A 24,879-nucleotide genomic window follows, 5' to 3' on the forward strand; every position below is an offset into this window, starting at 1 on the left:
TGTATTATCTCCATAGGGTAGGAAAATTTACACTATTTCTTGAATGCCTGAACTCATAAGAAGCTTTTGTTGACTTATTTTTTTAATCGTCTAAATTTCAGTAGAAAAATACTGTCTTAATTCAGATTAGGCTTTACATCCAAATTTGATTTCAAAATGCAAGAGGCAATGGTACAATACAACAGCAAGCCTGATGCCCTCATGTTTCACAAATCACTGAGTCAAACTTACATGAGATAAGATAAGCTTATTCCATTCAAAAAGACAATATGCCTCTCAGTGGGTATTGAGACAGTAACTGTAATACAAAAGAAGAAATAAGAACTCTTTCTGTCACAGAACATGTTTCACATTGTTGGCTTTCTGCAGAGTGCTTGACCGAAAAGAGGATTCATGTAAGATAAACCTGGTAAGTATTAATACCCCACAATTAGTTGGCAGCTGCCATTCATCTAATCAATTAGAAGCAGTCTTATGAACCCCACTTGGAATATAAGGATTGGAGTTTCACAGTGATAGGATTTATGGTCTGGAAAGTACCCAGAAATATCTGTATTGTTGTGTAGACTCCAAACAACCTCTGAGGTTGTCAGTAAAATAAATACTAAAATCTAAAAGGCATAATTCCATTGTTTTGTCCTGTGATTTTATTCATTCTTTCCCTTGCTATAAAAGTGTAGCAAAGCAAGCATTAAAATTTATACAAACTTTACTTGTGTGATTTGGTAGCTGAACTTGAGGACACTGTAGCAGCGTGAACTATTCATCTATATTTAAAATATCTAAAAAAAACCCCCAACAACAATAATTTTCACAGCACTGAGAGGCTATTTCTCTGTGGAATTTCAGCTTTATGTCCCAAACTCCTCATGTGCTAGAAGTGTTTAGAGTTCACAATACTTTTTTTTACACAATGATAAAAGTGGAGTGTTTTTTTCCACAATCTGAATTTTCAAAAAAGCTGAAATATCATTACACCATCTTTTTTTTAAAAAAGAAAGAAAGATATCCAACCTCAGGCAGAGAAGAGACCTGGAAAAGGGCATTTAGAATGGAGATGCGGAGCAGTTTAACAATCTTTACTTGAGCTGTTACTAGAACTCCACTTGTTATTACCCCCAAAAATTGGGTTAAAAGAACATTATGAAGGTTGCAAAGTCAAGTACTCAAAAGTTAGGAAATGCCAGAATTAAGGCTGCCTGTGTAATCTTATTCTGTTACCCTTGTGCATATGCATGATGAAACTGTCTTTAACTCAACCTAAGGCAGACACTCTGCATGGAAAATTTCAGACCATATGATTAAAGTGTGGCAAAGTAATAAGCAACTGAAAAAAGGTTCTTCTCATCGGAAGCATCAGGCTATTATTATTATTTATTATTTGTATTACCATAATGCCTAGAATCTTAGTCTTGGACCAGAACCCCATTGTGATAGGTGCTGTGCAAACACAGAACAAAAAGACAGTTGCTGCCCCAAAGAGTTTATCATCAAAGTAATAGACAGTACTACCAGTTCATCTTATAATACCTATTTGCAAGTGCTATGACTTAGGTTCTGATTCTGTGATGAGATTTGCGCTAACACAGGGGTCTGTTCACGTGGAACTCATTGCAGGATCTGGACCTTAAAGGGAAGGAGGGTTGGTTGGATGGAGAAGATTGTCCACTGGAGGGTGCATGCTCCACTTGAGGAATCCATCTTTTCTCCATCCTGTCACGTGGAATTTCACTTTTCCCTTTCAAAGGCAGAGGCTGCCTGTGGAGCAGCTGGATATTTTGTAAGAAGCTTCCATTTTCTTGTATTGGTTAGTGGTGGGATTGGTCTGAGCATAAAGTTGAAATATAGCTGGGCCAGAATAGCCAAAGTGTGTAGGGAGAGAAGTCTGACATCCAAGGCAAAGTGGTGATTGTTCTGATATGGAAACTGAAGATGTCATTGAGTTTTAGGTCCTATGAAATTATTTAAGTCTTGTGTTTAGGGAAACCGCACTTAAATCCTAAAACCAAAGAACTGTTGACGGAATTCTTGTGTCCACTGAAATAGAATACTTTTGAGTTGTATTTGCTATTGAACAAGGATATTGTTAAATATATTTATGGTTTAGTATATTAATAGTTCTTCAATTCATGTTTCAAATATATATTTTTTTAAAATAAATCCAGACAAGATATTTTTATAACCTCTTTTGGATTTAGCACTTTTTGTACCTGCTTGCCATGTGACTTCTTCAATCCTTGTGGAGTGTGCAAGGGTTTCTGACTTACAAAAAACTCAGGAGGATGAGAATAGGTGAGAACAGGATAATCACAATCTGTGGTGCAGAAACTTGACTTACTTTTCTTGCATTGTGAAGTGAATGGACAGGATTTTCTTGGATTGTACAACTGATAGAGGAGTTGAATTCATAAACTATGAAAATGCTGTCTTAGTTATGTGTTCAACCAAATTAACCCATATAGGTTTTTGAATATTGAATCCTCATGATGCACTGCTTATAAATAATCCATATAATAAGAGTTATTAATGGAAATTATTCCATGAATAAATTTGTGTACCAAAAAAAGTGATGAATATACTGCATATATGCCTTTACTTTACCATTAGGAACACAAATCATGATCTCAATGAGCGTTTTAATGCAATAAAATAGAAAAAAACATAGACCCAAAGTGCTCACTAAAAGAAATGGCTGGTGTAATATGCAGGACACTTTCTACCTCAGAATGGATCTTCCCACTCAAAAGTAAATTCTGAGGGCCAGATCTTTAGAAGGTGTAAATTGCCTAAACTTCATTGAAGGTATGCAGATTTATACCTGCTGGGTATTGAACTCTGCATTTCTTGTGTTCAGGTTTACATTTGCAAGACATGATTGCATATTAGGAGTTCAATGAAATGCAGGTAAAATGAATAATAGATAGCTATGGTCAACACAGTTAATGAAAGTGCCTAGAGGAACGTGTTTAAATTAGAACTAATGCTGATGGGCTAATTGCCTTCATCTGTGCTTTAGACAATGGATATTTGGCATGCCATTTAATGGGATTCTTAGAAATTGTTTCTCTTCAATCTGAGATACTGGACTACAGTGCATTACCAGGATTAGCACAGATCCCTATTAGCTCTGGCAGTGTGCTTTTTATGGGCCACCGTGTGAAAAAATATCAGAGGAATCTGTTGTATTGTGAAATTGTAGTCATAATTTCTTTTTAAGTACATGGAATCCAATTAATCTCTCTGCCACAATTACAGCAGAGATAAGGAATATTGACTTGCCAAAAGCTGGGATAGGCAAGTTCAGGGAAAGAGTCCATTATCAGGAAAAACCTCTTTTGGCTCTGAAGATCTGCATACATTGTCCTTTCTGGCTGCTAAGGTTGGGACTTAATAAACACAGTATATGAAAGTTGACTAGAGTCACTAGTTAAAAATTTTAAATGTACATTGAAAAGCATATAGAAATGAACCTAGAAGAGCATATGGTCAAGATCAGTGGTTTTCAACCTGTGGTCTGTGGACCCTGGGGGTGAGGGAGCACAGACTGTGTCTAAGATTTCCAAAGGGGTCTGTATCTCCATTTGAAAACTTTTTAGAATTTCACAGATGAAAAAAGGTTGAAACCACTGGTCTAGATTAGAGCAGGTTAGAATCATAGAATCATAGAATATCAGGGTTGGAAGGGACCCCAGAAGGTCATCTAGTCCAACCCCCTGCTCGAAGCAGGACCAATTCCCAGTTAAATCATCCCAGCCAGGGCTTTGTCAAGCCTGACCTTAAAAACCTCTAAGGAAGGAGACTCCACCACCTCCCTAGGCAACGCATTCCAGTGTTTCACCACCCTCTTAGTGAAAAAGTTTTTCCTAATATCCAATCTAAACCTCCCCACTGCAACTTGAGACCATTACTCCTCGTTCTGTCATCTGCTACCATTGAGAACAGTCTAGAGCCATCCTCTTTGGAACCCCCTTTCAGGTAGTTGAAAGCAGCTATCAAATCCCCCCTCATTCTTCTCTTCTGCAGGCTAAACAATCCCAGCTCCCTCAGCCTCTCCTCATAACTCATGTGTTCCAGTCCCCTAATCATTTTTGTTGCCCTTCGCTGGACTCTCTCCAATTTATCCACATCCTTCTTGAAGTGTGGGGCCCAAAACTGGACACAGTACTCCAGATGAGGCCTCACCAATGTCGAATAGAGGGGAACGATCACGTCCTTCGATCTGCTCGCTATGCCCCTACTTATACATCCCAAAATGCCATTGGCCTTCTTGGCAACAAGGGCACACTGCTGACTCATATCCAGCTTCTCGTCCACTGTCACCCCTAGGTCCTTTTCCGCAGAACTGCTGCCTAGCCATTCGGTCCCTAGTCTGTGTTACTGTGAGACAGGACTCCTGGATTCTGTTCTTTCTATACCCTGTGTGTTGTATGGGGCTAATAATATTGACTTTCAAAATTATAGTGCAGGACTGCTATATAAATATACCCAGGGCAAACCATGCACGTGGGTTGGAGAATCTACCATCCCATCCCACAAACTGAATCAAGGCATAATTCATTATACAGGGGAAACAGTGCAACTGCTGTCAGATGCACGAAATAAATACTGCGTTGTAAAGTGCTGTTGTCAAATGCACAAAGTAGCTGAAGCTGAAAAAAAATCGAATCTTTTCATGTATAGATGAATTAAGGTAATAATTCATATGATTATAATTATAGTAGCAGACAAAGGTGCCAGTCGGTTTCATTGTGGAAGGAAGGTGCTCTACTAACACTTAGGAAATACAGCCCCTGCCTCAAATAGCTTACCATCAAATTCACAACAGATCAACAAGCGGTTGCAAAAGACAGTGGGAAGGAACAGGGGAAAGAGTACAAAGATAACATGAATATTATGCACAGCTAGATGGTTTGGGGCCAGATATCAATTTATTAATAAATTACAAATTATAAAGATGTTACTTGTTACAAGAATAAAGCATTTTCCGATAGAAGCGTGATTTTTAAATTGTCAGTATCCCTTTAAATTAAATCACAGCATTTGTGGAAGAGGCACTTTCGTGATGAGTACATAAGTATCAAGATGATTAGATAATCACTGCCACATGTACAGTAACAGCTCTTTCAAAAGAGGCTATCTAATGTTAAAGTACTTTAACCGTCTCAATGGCTTAAAATTATTATCTTTATACAAGTTCAGAACTGTATATACTAAGCAAGATCTATTGTTGGAATATAATGTACTGGAAAATATATTTCCCATCCCATACAAGATGGATTTATAATACATTTCTACAGTTTAATCACTAGGATATATTTCTAATTTATTTTTGTGGCAAACTCTAGAGACATTAGAGCAGCAATTTCCCACTGTAATAAAAACGTGTTTCACTGATTCAGCTGTTCTGGAGATAGCTTATTAAAGTTGTCAATTGATCTTTTAAACTAATGGTTTATTTTTTCCACAAGGATTCTGTGTTTAAACCTATCATGTATTTTATTGCATGTCACTTGCCATTTAAATGCTTAAGATAGGTTGATTGTTCCGACAAGCTTATTTACTTGAATACGAACAAACACATTTGCTGAATAGAGCAGTGAGTTTGTACACTGACTACATCAGCCATTCCCATCTCCGGTCCCTTAAAAGGTGTTCTCTTTCCAGGCCCCCCCACCCCCCCAAAATAAAAAAAAAATCCCATGTGGTTCCCTCCTTTTCCTATCCAAACATTCTTTCTTCAGACCAACAGTGAAGTCCGGTCAGTGTTAAGTTAGAACCATTACTTTGCTACCCCTTCACACATGCCTGAGTGCTTCTGAGGGAGAGCACAAATGTGAGATGCACAAGCTGTCACAGTGCTAGTTCTCTCTTGAATTTGAGTAAGGCCATATACTAATCATTTGGGGTGAGATTCTGGCTCACCCTACATACTCACCCAGGGGAGTAACATGTAAAATTTCCTTCATTCCTCAGCATGGGCTAATGGCAAAGCAGGTCACAATGCAGGGGAGAAAACAGCCTCCATAGGAGTCTTACACTCTTTCCCATGCAAGTGGCCAGGAAGGGTGCAGTACCTTGAGTCTTCCTCCCTCCACTCCGCACTGATCAGTGCAGAGGGGAAAGTAATTTGTGCTAGGCTGACAAAGATTACTTCCCCGCTTTGAAGCAAATATGAGACAAAATTGTGACTCTCTGAATCATAGTTTGTTGTCTGGTCTGCTCCTGTGGCAGCACAACTTCATGTTGACTTTTACTCAGGACTTGGAGTAATTATGCAAGCAAGCCCTTCAATAGGAATGGAATAACAGAAGTACCCTTGTCTTTTCAACTTCAAAAAAAGGGAGGAGTGATGGAATGGATTAATGCACTAGCCTTTCACTTCTGAAGATCTGCAGACTAAACTTGATTTCTGGGAATCCTGACAAGCCTGATTCTGATCACACCTGCACTAGCGTAAATAAGCAGCAGTAACTATATTGAAACCAACAGAGGTGCATTGGTGTAAATGATTTCAGAATGAGGCCCATTGTCTAAGTTGAAAACCAGTTTGATCTCACTATATTTATTGCATTTGTTAAGAGTTGCATATATGCACATAAAAATGAAGAAGAGTAATATTAGAGCAGCAAAAACACAGTGGGGGAAAAACACAGAAAAAGGATCTCCTTGAAATTTAAAGGACTATAGAAGAACTAAAAATGGAATGGAGAGAAATAACAAAAATAAAAAGGAAAAGTAAAGAAGGAATTAATCAGATGTTTGAAATCTACTCCACTTGTGTAGAGTGACTGGCTATTCCTCCAAAACACACACGAAACTTTTCAACATACCTGCTGTTTTTGGAAGTGACTATGCCTGCACATGCAAACTATGGAGAACTATGCAAAAATGAGGAAGTTAGTTAAACAGAAATTAAAAGGTACAGCGACTAGAGTGAAATCCCTGCAAGCTGCCGGGACACCATAATAGAGGCTCAACTTAAATGTATACCCCAAATTAAAAAACAGAGTAAAAGAACTACAAAAGAGCCACCATGGCTTAACAACCATGTAAAAGAAGCAATGAGAGATAAAAAGGCATCTTTTAAGAAGTGGAAGTAAAATCCTAGTGAGGTAAATAGAAAGGAGCATAAACACTGCCAAATTAAATGTAAAAATGTAATAAGAAAAGCCAAAAAGGAGTTTGAAGAACAGCTAGCCAAAAACTCAAAAGGTAATAACAAAATGTTTAAGTACATCAGAAGCAGGAAGCTTGCCAAACAACCAGTGGGACCCCTGGACGATCGAGATACAAAAGGAGCACTTAAAGACGATAAAGTCATTGCAGAGAAACTAAATTAATTCTTTGCTTCATTCTTCACGGTTGGGGATGTCAGGGAGATTCCCAAACCTGAGCCATCTTTTGTAGGTGACAAATCTGAGGAATTGTCACAGATTGAAGTGTCACTAGAGGTTTTGGAATTAATTGAGAAACTTAACAGTAACAAGTCACCGGGACCAGATGGCATTCACCCAAGAGTTCTGAAAGAACTCAAATGTGAAATTGCGGAACTATTAACTATGGTTTGTAACCTGTCCTTTAAATCAGCTTGTGTACCCAATGACTGCAAAATAGGTAATGTAATGCCAATATTTAAGAAAGGCTCTAGAGGTGATCTTGGCAATTACAGACCTGTAAGTCTAACGTCAGTACCGGGCAAATTAGTTGAAACAATAGTAAAGAATAAAATTGTCAGACACATAGAAGAACATAAATTGTTGCGCAAAAGTCAACATGGTTTCTGTAAAGGGAGATCATGTCTTACTAATCTATTAGAGTTCTTTGAGGGGGGTCAACAAACATGTGGACAAGGGGATCCAGTGGACATAGTGTACTTAGATTGCCAGAAAACCTTTGACAAGGTCCCTCACCACAGGCTCTTACATAAATTAAGTTGTCATGGGATAAGAGGGAAGATCCTTTCATGGATTGAGAACTGGGTAGGACAGAGAACAAAGGGTAGGAATAAATGGAATAAATAAATACACTTTCAGAATGGAGAGGGGTAACTAGTGGTGTTCCCCAAGGGTCAGTCCTCGGACCAATCCTATTCAACTTATTCATAAATGATCTGGAGAAAGGGGAAAACAGTGAGGTGGCAAAGTTTGCAGATGATACTAAACTGCTCACTATAGTTAAAACCAAAGCAGACTGAGAAGAACTTCAAAAAGATCTCACAAAACTAAGTGATTTGGCAACAAAATGGCAAATGAAATTTAATGTAGATAAATGTAAAGTAATGCACACTGGAAAAAATAACCCCAACTATACATACAATATGGTGGGGGCTAATTTAGCTACAACTAATCAGGAGAAAGATCTTGGAGTCATTGTGGATAGTTCTTTGAAGAGGTCCATGCAGTGTGCAGTGGCAGTCAAAAAAGCAAGCGGGATGTTAGGAATCATTAAAAAAGGGATAGGGAATAAGACAGAGAATATCTTATTGCCCTTATATAAATCCATGGTACGCCCATATCTTGAATGCTGCGTACAGATGTGGTCCTCTCATCTCAAAAAAAGATATACTGGCATTAGAAAAGGTTCAGAAAAGGGCAACTAAAATGATTAGGGGTTTGAAATGGGTCCCATATGAGGAGAGATTAAAGAGGCTAGGACTTTTCAGCTTGGAAAAGAGGAGACTAAGGGGGGATATGATAGAGGTATATAAAATCATGAGTGGTGTGGAGAAAGTGAATAAAGAAAAGTTATTTACTTGTTCCCATAATATAAGAACTAGGGGCCATCAAATGAAATTAATGGGTAGCAGGTTTAAAACAAATAAAAGGAAGTTCTTCTTCACTCAGTGCACAGTCAACCTGTGGAACTCCTTGCCTGAGGAGGTTGTGATGGCTAGGACTATAACAGGGTTTAAAAGAGAACTGGATAAATTCATGGAGGTTAAGTCCATTAATGGCTATTAGCCAGGATAGGCAAGGAATGGTGTCCATAGCCTCTGTTTGTCAGAGAGTGGAGATGGATGGCAGGAGAGAGATCACTTGATCACTTGACCACTTGACTCCCTCTGGGACACCTGGCATTGGCCACTTTTGGTAGACAGGATACTGGGCTGGATGGACCTTTGGTCTGACCCAGTATGGCCATTCTTATGTTCTTATGACATTGGCACCATCTCAGTGTAAGGCATTTAAGTGTCTTAGAGTTACCTTTTCCAGTAGAATCCACATGTACATTCTTCAAAGGATAGGCAGGCCACATCCAGTGGTGAAGAGGGGCCATTGCTGACATGCACAGATTGATTTTTATCAGAACAGTCATTAGCCACAAAAATGACAGGCATTTTCATTTTCACTGCACCCAGAGGAAGGGGTGAAACTGCATTTGTAGTTGCTTTTGGAACCAGTGGCGTATTAACACCTAGGCCAACAAATTTGCAGAGGCAGCAAATTTATAATAGCAGCCAGAGGCTGCTTCCCCCAGTGCTGGTTCACGCCCCCCGGCCCCGCCCCAACTCCACCCCTTCCCCACCCCCATTCTCTGCCCCTATTGGTCCCCTTCCCCAAATACCTGCCCCAGCCCTGCCTCCTCTCCTGAGTGCGCCGCATTTCCCCCCCTTCCCCCCTCTTTCGCAAAGCTGTTTCGCACACAATCACTGGCAGGGAGAAGCAGGACCCGGCAGCGTGCTCAGGGGAGGAGGCAGAGGCGGAGTGGAGGTGAGCTGTGGGGGGGAGGCGGCAATTATTTCTGGGCCTACCGGTGGCAAAATCATTCATCCGCTACTGTCTGGAACACTGGGAGCTAGAACATAGTAGCTCCAAAAGATGTAACAACTTTCTCCAGTCATCTTGGTTAGTAAGTGAAATGGGATTGCTGAACGACTGAGTTCTGATCCCATCTGTTACGTTGTGTCAGCTTAGGCAAGGTGCTTTAGCTCTGATTAGTTGATTGGTTTTTCCCCTTATCTGTAAAATTGAGTAATAATGCTTACTGATAAATGAAATAATGTGAGGCTTTCTGTAGCTACATCCTGAGTCAACCTAAATAATGCATCCAAGAAAGAACATTCATATATTAAATTAGACAGCTACCTGTACTTCCCTGTGCAACCTTGAAAGATATCTTTCTGATTCACCATGAGATAGAACAGTCATTCTGTCTTCTTTTCGTGCTGCTATCACGGTTCAAGGCTAGCAGCACCTTTGACCCCTCCTCTGGCTTTTCTGAGTGCACCCCCTTCACTTATGAGGCCTTGTGCTTGTACCTCCCTAGAACAGAGGTCCTGAGCTACAGCACACTGTGGATCAACCATGCTTACTCCCAACAAGTCTGTCTGGGTTTGGGAAGCTGAAGTTCCTCCCTTCAGAAGCTGTCACCAGTGATAGATACAGGACCCCAAACAGAGCACATGGGGACTTCCACAGCATCAAGGGAGAGTGAGGCTATCCCCTTAGTCCCCTCATGCATGGGAGAGAAGAGATCCATTAGCAGAGGGGTCTCTCTGTGCATGGATCTTGGAGAAATATCCAATTAATTCCTTGGTACTGTTACTAACTCCTTTGCTTCATGTTTTTCTTTTACTGGATAATTGCTTCATCATCAATACTATCTCCTAAGTATGTATCTTGGGGGGAAATGTTTTCTTTACTTCCAATCCACAGTAAATATATGATCCAACGTATTACTTGCATTATCTGGTCCATAATGAACTGAAAAATTGGTGGCATGCTAGCCACCCACCCAGTGGTATTTGGCTACAACAGGATAATATTTTCTAACCTATTGGTGACAAATAGCTGCTTTGATTTACTAGCAAGTATCATGCTGCCTAGCGTGGATCAGATCCAACTTACTAAACTCCTTTCTTTCTGCCAACACTGAGCATAAATCCTGAGTTTTAGGAACAGGGTATTGATCTATGTGTAAACAAAGATTGTTTCAATCTCTACATTTCCCATTTCTGTGTTTTGGGATTATGGCCAACCAGCAGAAAGTGGTTTATCATCTGGTACTGCTGCTGGACGTATTTTCATGTTATCTTCTGTGTGCCACAGAGTTTGAGAACAATATTAGGATGACAACTCTGTCGGTTTCCTGTTGTCATGGAGATCTCTGTTCTTATACACACTCACAATACATGTCACGTATCCCAAGTGAACTGTTGGTTCTCAAATAACAAAAATAAACATGCCTGGTTTTCCATTGGGGTTATGTGTTGGATGCAGTGACATCTTAATCCTGAAGAATGGTAACCATGCAGGGCATGCATGATCGACAGGGAGTGGCTCAAGCTAGTAAAAAAAAATTTCATTCTCTGTACAGTTCATTCAGAATGAGCCTGCAAGTGTTTGCATGCTGAATACAAGGAGTACAAAGTTGTGCAATCCAGTGCAACTGTGAGTGGACTCAGTATAGTTGCAAATAAGTTGTAGAGTATGCACGTACAGTAGTAAGTCTGTTGCCCCTTGCTTACTGTGGCATTCTGGGAGGCAATGTAGATCAGTGAGGGACTGTGTCGTCTTCCCTGCAACCTGAGGTGCCTCACAATGCTTTGTTGCTGTAACTCCCACTTGAGTCACTCACAAACAGCCTGCCAGCATGTAGGTCACACATTGTTAGTGTCTGTGTATAGCCACAGCCTTGGGCCAGCACCTCTGACCCTAACAGCCTGTCACCAAACACCAGCCACACTCTGGCTTCCGGCAGCCTTGGTTACCATTTGCACGGTGACCCCAACACACTCCCAGTCCTGGATTTTCCCAAAAATGTGTGTCCTACACTGTCCAGCCCTCTCTTGGACAATCCAGATATATTAGTTCCATTGATCTTCTAAGGGATCAGTGTACAACAGTTTGCTTCCCCAAATGGAGTTAACCACATAATTCACAACACTGAATTAGTTTTGATTAAAGAATAAAACAGGTTTATTTAACTACAAAGAGAGGTTTTAAGTGGGTACAAGCATAGGGCATTAAAGTCAGAAATGGTTACAAGAGAAATAGAGATAAAATGCTTCCTAGTGCTAAAACTTAACAAACTAGACTTGGCTCACGATAAAATTCTTACCACAGGTTCCCAGCAACAGGGCTGCTCAAATTTCAGATCAGGATATGCTCTCAAAGTCCAAAGGTTGTTTTGTTTGTTTCCTTTGTTGAAAGAGAGAGAGATGGATAGGGAGAGAGATAAGCTGGGGTGGTTTTGCCCCTCACTTTTTTAGTTTTGTCACCATTTGAATTGCATTATCCTGCAGGATACCCTTAGATGAAATTTGTTCTAACTTAGGGGCTGAAAACAGTCTGATGGTGAAAGAGCTTCCATGCCGCTGTTTGTGAAGATGCGGATCTGTTAATTCCAGCACCTTTTCCTTGCCAAAAAAAATGGCCTCTTGACAGGTGATTTCCCATCAATTTTGATGACACCTGGCTAGAAGCATCAGTTTGTCCATTGTCTTTGAAACAGGTTTACCCACTCCACAGACTTGTCTGGTAAACACATGTCAGTCATGATTTCAGCGTATATTTTGTAACTTTACATATAATCTTGCTACACACATTTTATCATGATATTATTGACCAGTGAGTTATTGGTGTTCAGATGCTACCTCACAAGGCATATTTTTGTACAAATATTATTGTGTAAGATGTAAATACCGGGATGCATTTGGTCAAATTTAATCATTCCCTCTCTCTGATGAATAAAGCTTAAAGAAAGGGATGGTGAGAGGTCAGTGGGTTTGTCTGAGGAGACATAGATATAACTGCACTCCTCAGCGTGCAAATAAAGTGCTCTGCTCCACACGCTCACTTCGGCTATACATGTGCTGTTAAGAAGGAGTAATTTCATGGCCGTACACCCGTGCTCTGTGTAAGGCAGGACTGAGTTACTCTGTGCTCCTTGTGTTATGTGTCTATCTTTGTGCAGGATTAGCTGGTACATTACTCCCATGTAAAATCTGTTCTCCTTTCAAGAACATTAGAATTTCACATTTGTTGCCTGTGTACTGTGACCTGTGATTTTCCACCTGAGAAAATAAAGGTCCAGGCTCCCTGCTTTGCAGCAGTATTCCTCAAACACTTCTGTCTGTAAAAAAGTGCCAAGCTGCTGCTTAGGCTATGTCTACACTAGAGATCTTACAGCAGCACAGCTCTACTGATGCGGGTGCGCTGCCATAAGATCTCTTGTGTAGCTGCACTATGGTGATGGGAGAGGGGTCTCCCATTGACACAATTAAACCACCCCCAAGGAGCGTCAGTTGCAATCTTGGTGGTACTCCCGCTGCTATAGTGCTGTGCATACTACTACTTATGCCAGCAAAATGTATGTTGCTCAGGGGGGTGTTTTTTCACAGCCCGAGCAACGTAAGTTTTGCTGACATATGTAGTAGTGTAAACATGGCCTTAGTCTTACTCATACAGTTTACTTGGATGGCTTTTCTTTGGAAACCTGTTCATATGCTTAGTGCTCTTTGAATTAAACAGTGCTTCCTGCATTTGCTCTTTTCTATTAACATCCTTATTTTTTTTTAAGTTGTGGTCCTAGATTTTTGAGCCCTCCAACAGAGAAAATATTTCATGTTGCTGTTCTACTTGATCAAGCCCTTTCTGAAAACTCATATCCACCAAATGCACCTTATTCGGTAGAGTGGTGAGCAGAGAGACTGTTGAAGAATGTTCTACTGTGAGGGAATTGATAAACTGAAGGGTACATTGCACATTTCATTGTGTCCTGCAGAAAGGGAGCTCACGGAACTCACTGAAAAACAGTACTTCTCATTGTTTGCCACTGATCAGATTTGATCAAAGGTTTTACTATGATACAAATATCCTATAACTTGTGATCTAATATGAGTTGAATATAGTATCTTTATCTGAGCTCTTTTCTTCTTTGATTTCATAAAGATGCAGTATGGCACATCTTGAAAGGGGCAAAGTTCAATTACAAACTTTAATGTTCTTTAGAACTTAAATGATTTAAGCTAGCAGATGCCTTTTTAAGCTATTATAAGTTTTAATGAGATTGGAGCCAAGCATTTGCAATTAAGAATCAAAAGTGACTGTATTTAAATTTTATACAAACCTGAATTTATTTGGTACTATTAAGATCCCATAAAATATGCAAACATCAATGAGCTTATTTTCAATGGATGTGGTATTCATTAATCTTCTTACAGTTCCAGAAGAAGTGTTACTGCCTGAAGGCAGTGTTTGCACGCGTGCACACAAGAAGTTATTTTGGACAAGCTTTTTTTTTGCTCTGTGGTCTATTGAACATGTGATAGCATGAACCCTCGGAACCAACATGCAGTGAAATCTTATAAACACTAAAGCCAGAGTTGCCAGCTATCACTCTTCTGAGACACTCACTCAGACATCATCTTCTCACCACTTCTGCTCCTTTCCTCTGTATACTGGATGCCATATCCCAGCTTATATATCACGCACAGACACAGGATGCAGCATAATCTTTTTTTTAAATGTAGGTTTCCTTTGTTAGCCTGGTAGAGGGCCTCTCTTATAGCTGCCGACCCAGCCAGCTGCAGCTTGCTCTTCAGAGGTTTTGCTCCAATTGTGATTTTTCAGATCATTTTAGGGACATAGGTGACTACAGCCCCCAGCGTACCGAAGTCCCAAAGGCATGTGTTATGGCTTTAAAGAAAGAAACTCTTATTTAGACCATTTGTACTTGGCTCCAAGATACAATACTAAAGATAAGACTATTATAATCCACAGAAACTATTGGAAACAAAACCAGGTTTGGGTATTTGTGCTCTCTTTTTTAACTTCTAATATTTCTTGAAAATAGCAGTGCAAAGCCCAAGGGTGCAAGGTGTGCCTTTTAGCCTAAAGGCAAATTAAATTAATAAAACAACTGTGAAAAAAGGAACTGCATGTACAGAACTCGATAGCTTTTCCGATGCAGTGTGTAGGAGACGCAAGAACTACTATATGCACTGTATATATGTGTATTAACCAGTGTGTTAAACAAAATATGTTCTATGAGATTTTAATATCACCATTACTAGCTGACTGTTGTCTAAGCTCCAGTAAATATTTAACATAATTTTAGGAAAAATTCTAACTGCCACTATACAATATTCATATGAAATCATTATGAAGCCACTTGTCCCTTTAATCAAGCTCTGGAAGATTAAGGGTCTCACTTTACTATCCAATCAATTTATTGCTGCAAATATGGCTGAGCCACTACAGCCATTTTCCTTCATTGCTTGGGGCCAGATTCACAGACCTGAACTAGGGTTACCCTTGAATTGAATCTCTGCACCTGAAGAGACTCTATTCCTCACCCCTAAGGGCTAAGAACCTCCCTTCCACACAAAATTAGATTGATGTTCCTTTTTATTCCAGCATATTGCTCAGACTAAAGTTAAAATAGCAAACTTTATAGATGTTAAAGAAATAAGCTCCCACATCATTTCATGCTTCTTCCTCCATTATTTGTTGTTGTTGTGTACCCAATTTCATGTCTTTGCCACACACGTATCAGCTAGGGAGAGTTTAAAGTTTATTCCTGTGTAACTGAAGGCTTCTGTTCTTCCACTGTTTTGAGTTTGGAGTGGAGGCAGGAAGGATTTATGCTCATCCTTTTAAGATAGCGTTTATTCCACCCTAGGTTATGATCTCATAAAAGCTTACAAACTAACCATCTGCAGCCAGGCAGAAACTTGAAAGCGAAACACCTTGGTGCTGAAGAAAGTCATGCTGATTATTCAATAAGTGACTTTCTTCTGAATTATTTTGAAACCAGTTCCTCAGAATGATGCTAGCTATACTGTCTTTTGGATGGCTTATAAAAACTTGATCACTTTTGTGCTTTGAAGATCCCAAAGAACTTTGTGTTAGAGGAGGCATGTTAATCATGGTGTCTTGACCAAATTCCAGTTGTGGATGTGGTAATGACATTTGTCTCAAATTCCTCCTGCAGCTTCTATTAATTGTGTCCCACCCTAAAATATTGTGTAGTGTTGATGTGCATGCCATATTTAACCTCCTAGGGTGGCTGCAGTGTTGGATTAAGTGATTCGTAGGTATTTTTTATGTCTCTCTAAGTTTGTAGAGCACTTGAGGATCTGTTAAGATGGCATGCGCTACATTAAAGTAATACGTTACTATTATTGGGTTATTTTTATTTTTATTAATGATGATCACACAATGTGATCACAAAAAGGGTTTATATCAGTAGATTTGAGTTGACTCTGTGCCAAAAGATTATTAAAAATGAGGAGTCCTTGTGACACCTGACTAACAAATTTATTTGGGCATAAGCTTTTGTGGGCTAAAACCCACTTCATCAGATACATGGAGTGGAAAATACAGTGCTAACGAGCCAATTCAATTAAGCTAGTCAGTGCTAACGAGACAATTCAATTAAGGTGGAAGTGGGCTATTCTCAACTGTTGACAAGAAGGGAGGAAAAATCACTTTTGTAATGCTAATGAGTTCAATGTAATCAAGGTGGTCTATTTCAAACAGTTGACAAGAAAGTGAGAATATCATGGATCTTGGGTACCAGATAGAATACCCCTGATCGGGGCTCTAGTGGTGTGTCTGTGTGGATTTGTTCCTGTGCTTCTTCAGGGAGTTTCTTGAGCAGATGGTGTAGTTTCTTTTGGTAACCCTCAGTGGAATCAGAGAGTAATGGCTGGTAGAATTTGGTGTCAGAGAGTTGCCCCGCCTCTCGTTCATATTCCGACCTATTCATGATGACTACAGCACCTCCTTTGTCAGCCTTCTTGATTATGATGTCAGAGTTTGTTTCTGAGGCTGTGGATGGCGTCGTGTTCTGCACGACTGAGGTTATGGGGAAAGTGATGCTGCTTTTGCACTATTTCAGCCCTTGCACATCAGTGGAAGCACTCTGTGTAGAAGTCGAGTCTGTTGTTTCGACCTTCAGGAGGAGTCCACGCAGAATCCTTCTTTTTGTAGCATAAGTAGGAACGTTTCTGTGGGTTAGTGTGCTGTTCAGTGGTGTGTTGGAAATATTCCTTGAGTCGGAGGCGTCGAAAGTAGAATTCTAGGTCACCGCAGAACTATATCATGTTCGTGAGGGTGGTGCGGCAGAAGGAGAGGCCCCGAGATAGGACAGACTCTTGTGCCAGGCTAAGAGTATAGCTGGATAGATTAACAATATTGTTGGGTGAGTTAAGCGGACCACTGTTGAAGCCCCTTGTGGCAAGTAGGATTTTAGATAGTTTCGTGACCTACTTATTGTATGGTCCAGCCACAAGGAAGTTTGTGTGGAAGGTTGGTTCTTTTTTATGAGAGTTTCCAGTTTTGAGAGCAAGCTGTCAGGAACAGTATCCTGATAATGTAACGGCAAACCTGGTGGCTTGACTTTGTCCTCACCCACAACTATTTTAGATTTGGGGACAATTTATACCTTCAAGTCAGCAGGACTGCTATGGGTACCCACGTAGCCCCACAGTATGCTAACATTTTTATGGCTGACTTGATCTTCCCCTGTTTCCTGTATAAGATGTTAATCAGGTGGTTCCACAGTTTCTTTGAGAGTGTGTGGCACAATCTCTCACCATAGTCTGTGTGTTATGTTGATCGTAATGGATTTTTTTTTACCTTCAGTCCTTTTGGTATGATGTCCATCTGTTTGCATTTGGAAAGGAAGGTGATGCAGATACAGAAAGACATGAGTTTTTTTTCATGAAATTGATGGATTTCCACTTCATATGGCTAAATTCAGTGCCTTGCTTACTGACAGGTTTCAGAGTGGTAGCTGTCTTAGTCTGTATCAGCAAAAACAACGAGGAGTCCTTGTGGCACCTTAGAGACTAACAAATTTATTTGGGCATAAGCTTTCGTGGGCTAAAACCCACTTCATCAGATGCATGGAGTGGAAAATACAGTGGAGAGGTATAAATACACAGCATATAAAAAGATGGGAGTTGCCTTACCAAGCGGGGGGTCAGTGCTAATGAGCCAATTCAAGTAAGGTGGAAATAGGCTAGTCTCAACAGTTGACAAGAAGGGAGGAAAAATCACTTTTGTAGTGCTAATGAGTTCAGTGTAATCAAGGTGGCCCATTTAAGACTGTTAACAAGAAGATGTGAGTATCAGCAGGGGGAAAATTAGTTTCTATAGTGACCCATCCACTCCCAGTCTTTATTCGGGCCTCATTTGATGGTGTCCAGTTTGCAAATTAATTCCAGTTCTGCAGTTTCTCCTTGGAGTTTGTTTTTGAAGTTTTTTTTTTGTTGAAGAATTGCCACTTTTAAGTCTGTTATTGAGTGTCCAGGGAGACTGAAGTGTTCTCCTACTGGTTTTTCAAAGTTATAATTCTTGATGTCAGATTTGTGTCCATTTATTCTTTTGCGTAGAGACTCTCCGGTTTGGCCAACGTACATGGCAGAGGGGCATTGCTGACACATGATGCCATATATCTCATTGGTAGATGTGCAGGTAAATCGAGCCACTGATGGTGTGGCTGATGTGGTTTGGTCCTATAGTGGTGTCCCTTGAATAGATATGCAGACAGAATTGGCACCGGGGTTTGTTCCAGGGTTTGGTTCCTGGGTTAGTGTTTTTGTTTGTGGTGTGTAGTTGCTGGTGAGCATTTGCTTCAGGCTGTCTGTAAGCAAGGACTGGCCTGTCTCCCAAGGTCTGTGAGAGTGAGGGATCATCCTTCAGGACAGGTTATAGATCCTTGATGATGCGCTGGAGAGGTTTTAGTTGGGGACTGTAGGTGACGGCTAGTGATGTTCTGTTACTTTCTTTGTTGGGTCTGTCCTGTAGTAGGTGACTTCTGGGTACCCTTCTGGCTCTGTCAATCTGTTTCTTCACTTCACCAGGTGGGTATTGTAGTTTTAAGAACTCTTGATAGAGACCTTGAAGGTGTTTGTCTCTGTCTGAGGGATTGGAGCAAATGCGGTTGTATCTTAGATCTTGGCTATAGATAATGGATCATGTGATGTGGTGTGGATGAAAGCTGGAGGCATGTAGGTAAGTATAGCAGTCTGTGGGTTTCCGGTATAGGGTGGTGGTTATGTGGCCATCGCTTATTTGCACTGTAGTGTCCAGGAAGTGGATCTCTTGTGTGGACTGGACCAGGCTGAGGTTGATGGTGGGATGGAAATTGTTGAAATCCTGGTGGAATTCCTCAAGAGCCTCCTTCCCATGGGTCCAGATGATGATGATGTCATCAATGTAGCACAAATAGAGTAGGGGCATTAGGAGACGAGAGCTGAGGAAGCCTTGTTCTAAGTCAGCCATAAAAATGTTGGCATACTGTGGAGCCATGCGGGTCCCCATAGCAGTCCTGCTGACTTGAAGATATAAATTGTGCCAATTCTTCAACAACAAAACTTCAAAAACAGATTCCAACCAGAAACGGCAGAACTGGAATTAATTTGCAAACTGGACACCATCAAATGAGGCCCGAATAAAGACTGGGAGTGGATGGGTCACTACAGAAACTAATTTTCCCCCTGCTGATACTCACATCTTCTTGTCAACTGTTTGAAATGGGCCACCATGATTACATTGAACTCATTAGCACTACAAAAGTGATTTTTCCTCCCTTCTTGTCAACTGTTGAGAATAGCCCGCTTCCACCTTAACTGAATTGGCTCGTTAGCACTGACCTCCGACTTGGTAAGGCAACTCCCATCTTTTCATATGCTGTGTATTTATACCTCTCCACTGTATTTTCCACTCCATGCATCTGATGAAGTGGGTTTTAGCCCACGAAAGCTTATGCCCAAATAAATTTGTTAGTCTCTAAGGTGCCACAAGGACTCCTCATTGTTTTTGCTGATACAGACTAACATGGTTGCCACTCTGAAACATTATTAGTCTCCCTAAGTCTATCCAATAGAATTCACTGTTGTCATAAGAAATATTTGTGTTCTATATATGGCCATGGAGGTGGCAGAGAAGATGAGTAGGCAGAACATGAGATTCTATCGTGAATGTGTTGCACATTTAATTTTGTTCCAAGTTTCTTATCACGTTTCTTATGACGTGTCCTGAAATTGCAAAAATATTCCTTTTTAACTAATCTAAGAAGATTGATAATCACAGACCTTCCACAACTGGCAGCCCACAGAGGCCAAAATTCTTGCTGATGTAGAAATGGCCCATGAGAGAAAGAGAAGTGATCAACACTGACAGAGAAATAAAAGAAATATTCGCAAGCAGAGGTAACAACAGGAAGAGGAACTGAGCTACAAAGCTCATGATCAAAAAGACATCATAAATGAAGTGAAACACTGATAAGTTTAAAACTTTCATCAGTCTATCTCCAAATGTGTACCAGAATGACACTTGTCAAGAAAATTCATGAAAGAAACAACATCTAAGGTGCAAAGCACTTTAAATCACAGAATCCATCTGGAGATGCCAAAGATGAATACTGTGTTTAGTCAACATTTCCCATCAACCATATATTGACATCTGCTGTTGCTATACAGATCAACCCAGAATTAACATAAAATTGCTGTATTGCTTAATAAAATGTTGACTTATGTTGTCGTTTTAACTGTATAACAAGGCAAGAGCAGTATTTAAGAAGAGCAGGTGAGAACAGAATAAATGTTTTGTGAAACTGGTGTGGCCAGTGGCACGGCTGAAGGGAAATATTTGCAGGATACTCAGAGTTTGGTAATATACCTTTCTGTTTCAGCTATAGATATGGTCACTCCTGCTGCAAAGACACATTCAAATTATCCTCAATAAAAAGTTGATTAATTTTCACCTAATTTCAGTAATGCCATCCCTGAAATTAACGTCATGTTTAGTTTGGTAAGGGTCTGTTCGTATGTCTTGGGCATGACTATACTGGATAAAAGGAATAATTAAATTGAAAATTAAATAAGCATAATTGAATACAAAATGTACAGGAAAAAGAGATTCATGATAAACTTCCATTGCTTAGTTCATAGTGGTATTGTTTTAAAAAAAAAATGCTAGAGAGGATTGAGCTGTAAAGTTAATTTTATACAAAATGTACACATTAATGAACATAATTATAAATGGACTTTAGCTGACCGCAGAAGAGAACAAAGGCTCTTCTCAAACTTCATAGGGTTTTATATTTGGCAAGAGTACAATATCTTGGGCAATTAGACTTTCAGCACATTTGGATATGCTAATTAGCTGTAAGTTCTAATTAATTTCTTTATATAACTAAGAATGACATATCACTGAATGAATTTCATATGTTTTTACAGCTGAACCTAGAAATTGGCACCATTTTCTAAAATATTTTAGAATAGAAAATGCAGGCTTTATCGAACGATTGGTTGTATTAACACTGTAAGGTGGTAATGATTCATCTTATGACAAAATGTTTACTCTTAGGTAAATATTTTGAATTAAAACCCTTCATTGTGCTGTGGCTAGTAATGTGGATTAACAAATATGGTTTTCAACTGAATCTGATTGCTTGGTGAAGCTTACCAGAAAGGTAATGGTGTTGGAAGACAATAAACAAACATGCTGCAATGTAATAGTAAGGGCACATCAACACGGATTGCTCAGCATTGTGCTAACCCTACTCCCTTTGAAGTCAATGATAAAACTCCCATTGACTTCAGTGGGAGCCGAAATGGGCCAATGCCGAGCATGTTCTTAGTTCAGGAGGGTATGGAAAAACATAAATCTTAAAGATACTGAGTAGGGGCTAGAGCTACAAAGGGGAATTAGGTGTTGCAATGCCTAATTCCTATGCGCCCTACTGCACGGTGGAATTCGCAGCCCTGAGTTAGACCCCCTGGCTCCCCATGCATTGTATGGAAAAAGTTAGGCACCTAAGAAAGGGATTCTCAGAAGCTTAAGCTAGCCAGTGGAAATCCCAAGGAGAAGGGCATTAGTATCTAATGAATATTTAATTATTTATACAAATTGGAACAAGCTTTGACAAGAGAGAAACTGCCCCCCTCCCCCAAACATCCAGTAGTTTGGGGGTTAGGGCACTCAACTGGGGTGTGGAAGACTGAGTTCAGATTTCTGCTCCAACTCATGCAGAGTGGGGATTTAAACATGGGTCACCCACATGCTAGGTGAATGTTCTAACCACACAACCCTTGGATATACTTGTGTGTATATGTGCCAGCTAGCCCCCAAAATGCCCAGCTTGACCCCAGCTGTTTTGGGATTTTTGGGGAGTGGGAGCTGGGCTGATCTAGTAGGTGTACTCAGAGCACACCCACTGAATCAGGCCCTGCAGGTGAAATGTGGGGAAAGTGCCTAGTTTAAGAATCCTGCTGAGCTTCTCCATGAGCTAAAGGGCCAAGCAGTTGGGCAGTGTCAGGACTCGGGCGCTCTTTGAGCATGCCCTTTGGTAGCACCGGAGGAGCCATAGGGACTTTACTAACAGGAACTTAGACACCCTGGGAATTTGGGCATTTGGAGGGTAAAGTGACAGCTGAGCGTTGGATCTGAGGATCTCAAAAGTGCACAAATGTTGGACTTAGGAGCCTAAAGCAGCAGTTAGGCTCCCAAGTCCTTTTGTGGATCTAGTCCTAGATTCCTACTCATGGAGTCTTGGGTTTCAAGTGTGAGACTGACATCTCTACTATCCCACAAAGGATTTGACCCTTTGAGGCACGAGTTTCTTCAGATAAGTCTTAGAGAATGTGTTAGGGCTGTATGCAAATTAAATAGGCCTCTATAAAATATATGCTAAAAACCCATAGGATATGGTAGACCATGATAGTCTTTCTATAGAAATTATAAGTTACACATATCCCTGCTGGGGAGTTCTATGAGTTGGTTTACAAAATTCTATGGAAAGGATATAATCGTTGATTAAATTCTGTAGGACTTTCTCATAAGAGTTAGTTATATCTTATACAAAGAGCAAATTCTGGTGTCTCAGTAACTTCTTACGTTTTTTTTCTCACCACAGTCTGCCAAGGTTCTCCGTATCATTGTCCAGCTATTGCATACGGTTCCAGCACTCTGCCATGCCTGCCACTTTTGCAGCCTTTATAATGGGTGTTCCCAGTCTATTACAATGACTTCTCTAAGAGCTGATTTCTTTGAGAAACTTTAAGTTGGTTTCGCTGCATGGATACGGATATCCAGGTTGAGAAGGGGATTTTGGCACTGCCTCAGTTCTGGTGTATTGAGATTTCCCCTCCCTCAGAGTGCATTTAGGCCCTTTTCCAAAGGCTATTTAAATTAGAGGGAGTCCTTTTATAGGGTTTTGAATTGGCTCTTGGTAACCTAGAGCTCTGAGACACAGGTGCTCCAAGAAATCATTTAGGAATACTAAGGAACAAACTTCCTAGAGGTTCTAGAGGATGCTGAGGCACAAGCAGGTTTTCTGTGCACAGGACACACAGCTACCATTGCCCAGGAATGCAGGCAATTTATATTTTCAGACGAGTCAAGTTACAGATAAGTAATTTCCCTGATTTGAGATTAAAAAGCAGTTAATCATTGCAAGGAAAAGCCTCTATCCATAGCAGCCCAAGGAAAATGATAGCACTGGTACAATGTAAGCAGGTATTCTTTTCTTTTTTTCTGCATCATCTATTAGAGATCCTCCAGGGACGCTATGGTTTGCCCATCAGACGGTCTTTCCCTCAATCATCTTTAAATGGGGCTTTCAGCTCAGTTAAATATGACAACCGTTTCTTTCTCAATGAACGATATGCGGTTTAATTAAAGCTAATGTAACTCTTTTCCTCAAAGTTCCGCTCGAAAAGGTGCTGCAGCAGACACCAAGCTAGAATTATGTTCGCGACTATTTTCCCAATTAGTGTATCACTAGAAGTGAGGTGTAGGTATTGCTATAGCCATCTCACATTTTAAATGTTCCTCGTTAATTCAGAAGTCCTCACCCTTCTAAAGCAATGAATATCCTCCACTGTCCTGGATGATGTCATACACTGCACATGGTATTTAAAAGCAGAAACTGATATTCCTAATTTGCATTTTAAAAATGAATCTATGGGCAAATGCCCTTTTGACTTTCCATCCTGTTGTTTCTGAAAGGTTTTCTGTTGCTCCCATTTAAAGCTCCATAACAGGAATGGCTGACAAAATGTTATGGACAATGAGGTGACAAATCATATTTTATTTTTCAGCTTGGCTGCTGGAATCCTCTCACAGGTCTGAATGGGTCACTAACAGACAGAAAGCTGGAGAATAACATGCGTGGGGTGGTTCTGCGTGTGGTGACTGTGCTGGTAAGAGATTCTGAGTGTTTTCCATTTAGAGGAATGCTACTTTTCTCCTTCTTGCTTTCCACTAATAGGTTATTGACTAAGGGTGACTAAAAAGGATTTTGAAAATAAATTACACAGTTTAAAAAGAAACTGAAACATAGTCAACTGTCACAGAATTGAGTTTCTCCTTGCCAATACTGGATCAATGGAAATTTTCCAAAAAATTATTATTTTACCAATAAAGTCCATTTCAAAGTTGGAATTAAAGACATTAAAAGCTGTTTCTTCCATAGGCACATAGTAAGTTATCCAATCAACATGTGTTAACTCAAAAGAGCAACACAAACTTGCCTGCCAGCTAAGGTTTCCTAGCTAAAACTCTAAAGGATGCATAAGATATAGCTGCCTTCCAATTACTGTGCCAAACTGAGTGCAGTTTGACACAAATTACTGCACTCAGAAAATAACAAAGATTAGCTTAGGGTGAATTATGTTAGTTCAGTAAAATAACCTTCCTCTCAGAGTTCCCTGGGTCAAATTCTCCTCTGTACTACAAAGGTTATTTTAAGCCACCTTTGTAGTCACTACCTCCTCCTAGTTCTTGGTCAGGGGTGAGGATCTGGACACCTATTTATAAATGAAGATACAGGGGTGGGTCTCTATTATTTCCCTTGTAGATGTTGCCTTGTACAGAAAAGAATTCAGCTGGGCTAAGCTAGAGGGTGATATCAGGGAGTTAG

At 40.2% G+C, this 24,879-nt stretch overlaps 1 protein-coding gene across 1 annotated transcript in view; it reads left to right on the top strand.

Moving 5' to 3' along the window:
* GRID2 (glutamate ionotropic receptor delta type subunit 2) overlaps window positions 1–24,879 on the top strand; it is a 1,023,752-nt gene that overhangs the window by 787,534 nt on the left and 211,339 nt on the right. The window contains exon 9 of the mRNA XM_073340701.2: window positions 24,059–24,160. Coding sequence (XP_073196802.1) covers window positions 24,059–24,160 — 102 coding nt within the window. The remainder of the gene's footprint in view (window positions 1–24,058; window positions 24,161–24,879) is intronic.

This window comes from Lepidochelys kempii, chromosome 4, assembly GCF_965140285.1.
Source record: "Lepidochelys kempii isolate rLepKem1 chromosome 4, rLepKem1.hap1, whole genome shotgun sequence".
In the NCBI taxonomy this organism is placed as follows: domain Eukaryota; kingdom Metazoa; phylum Chordata; order Testudines; family Cheloniidae; genus Lepidochelys; species Lepidochelys kempii.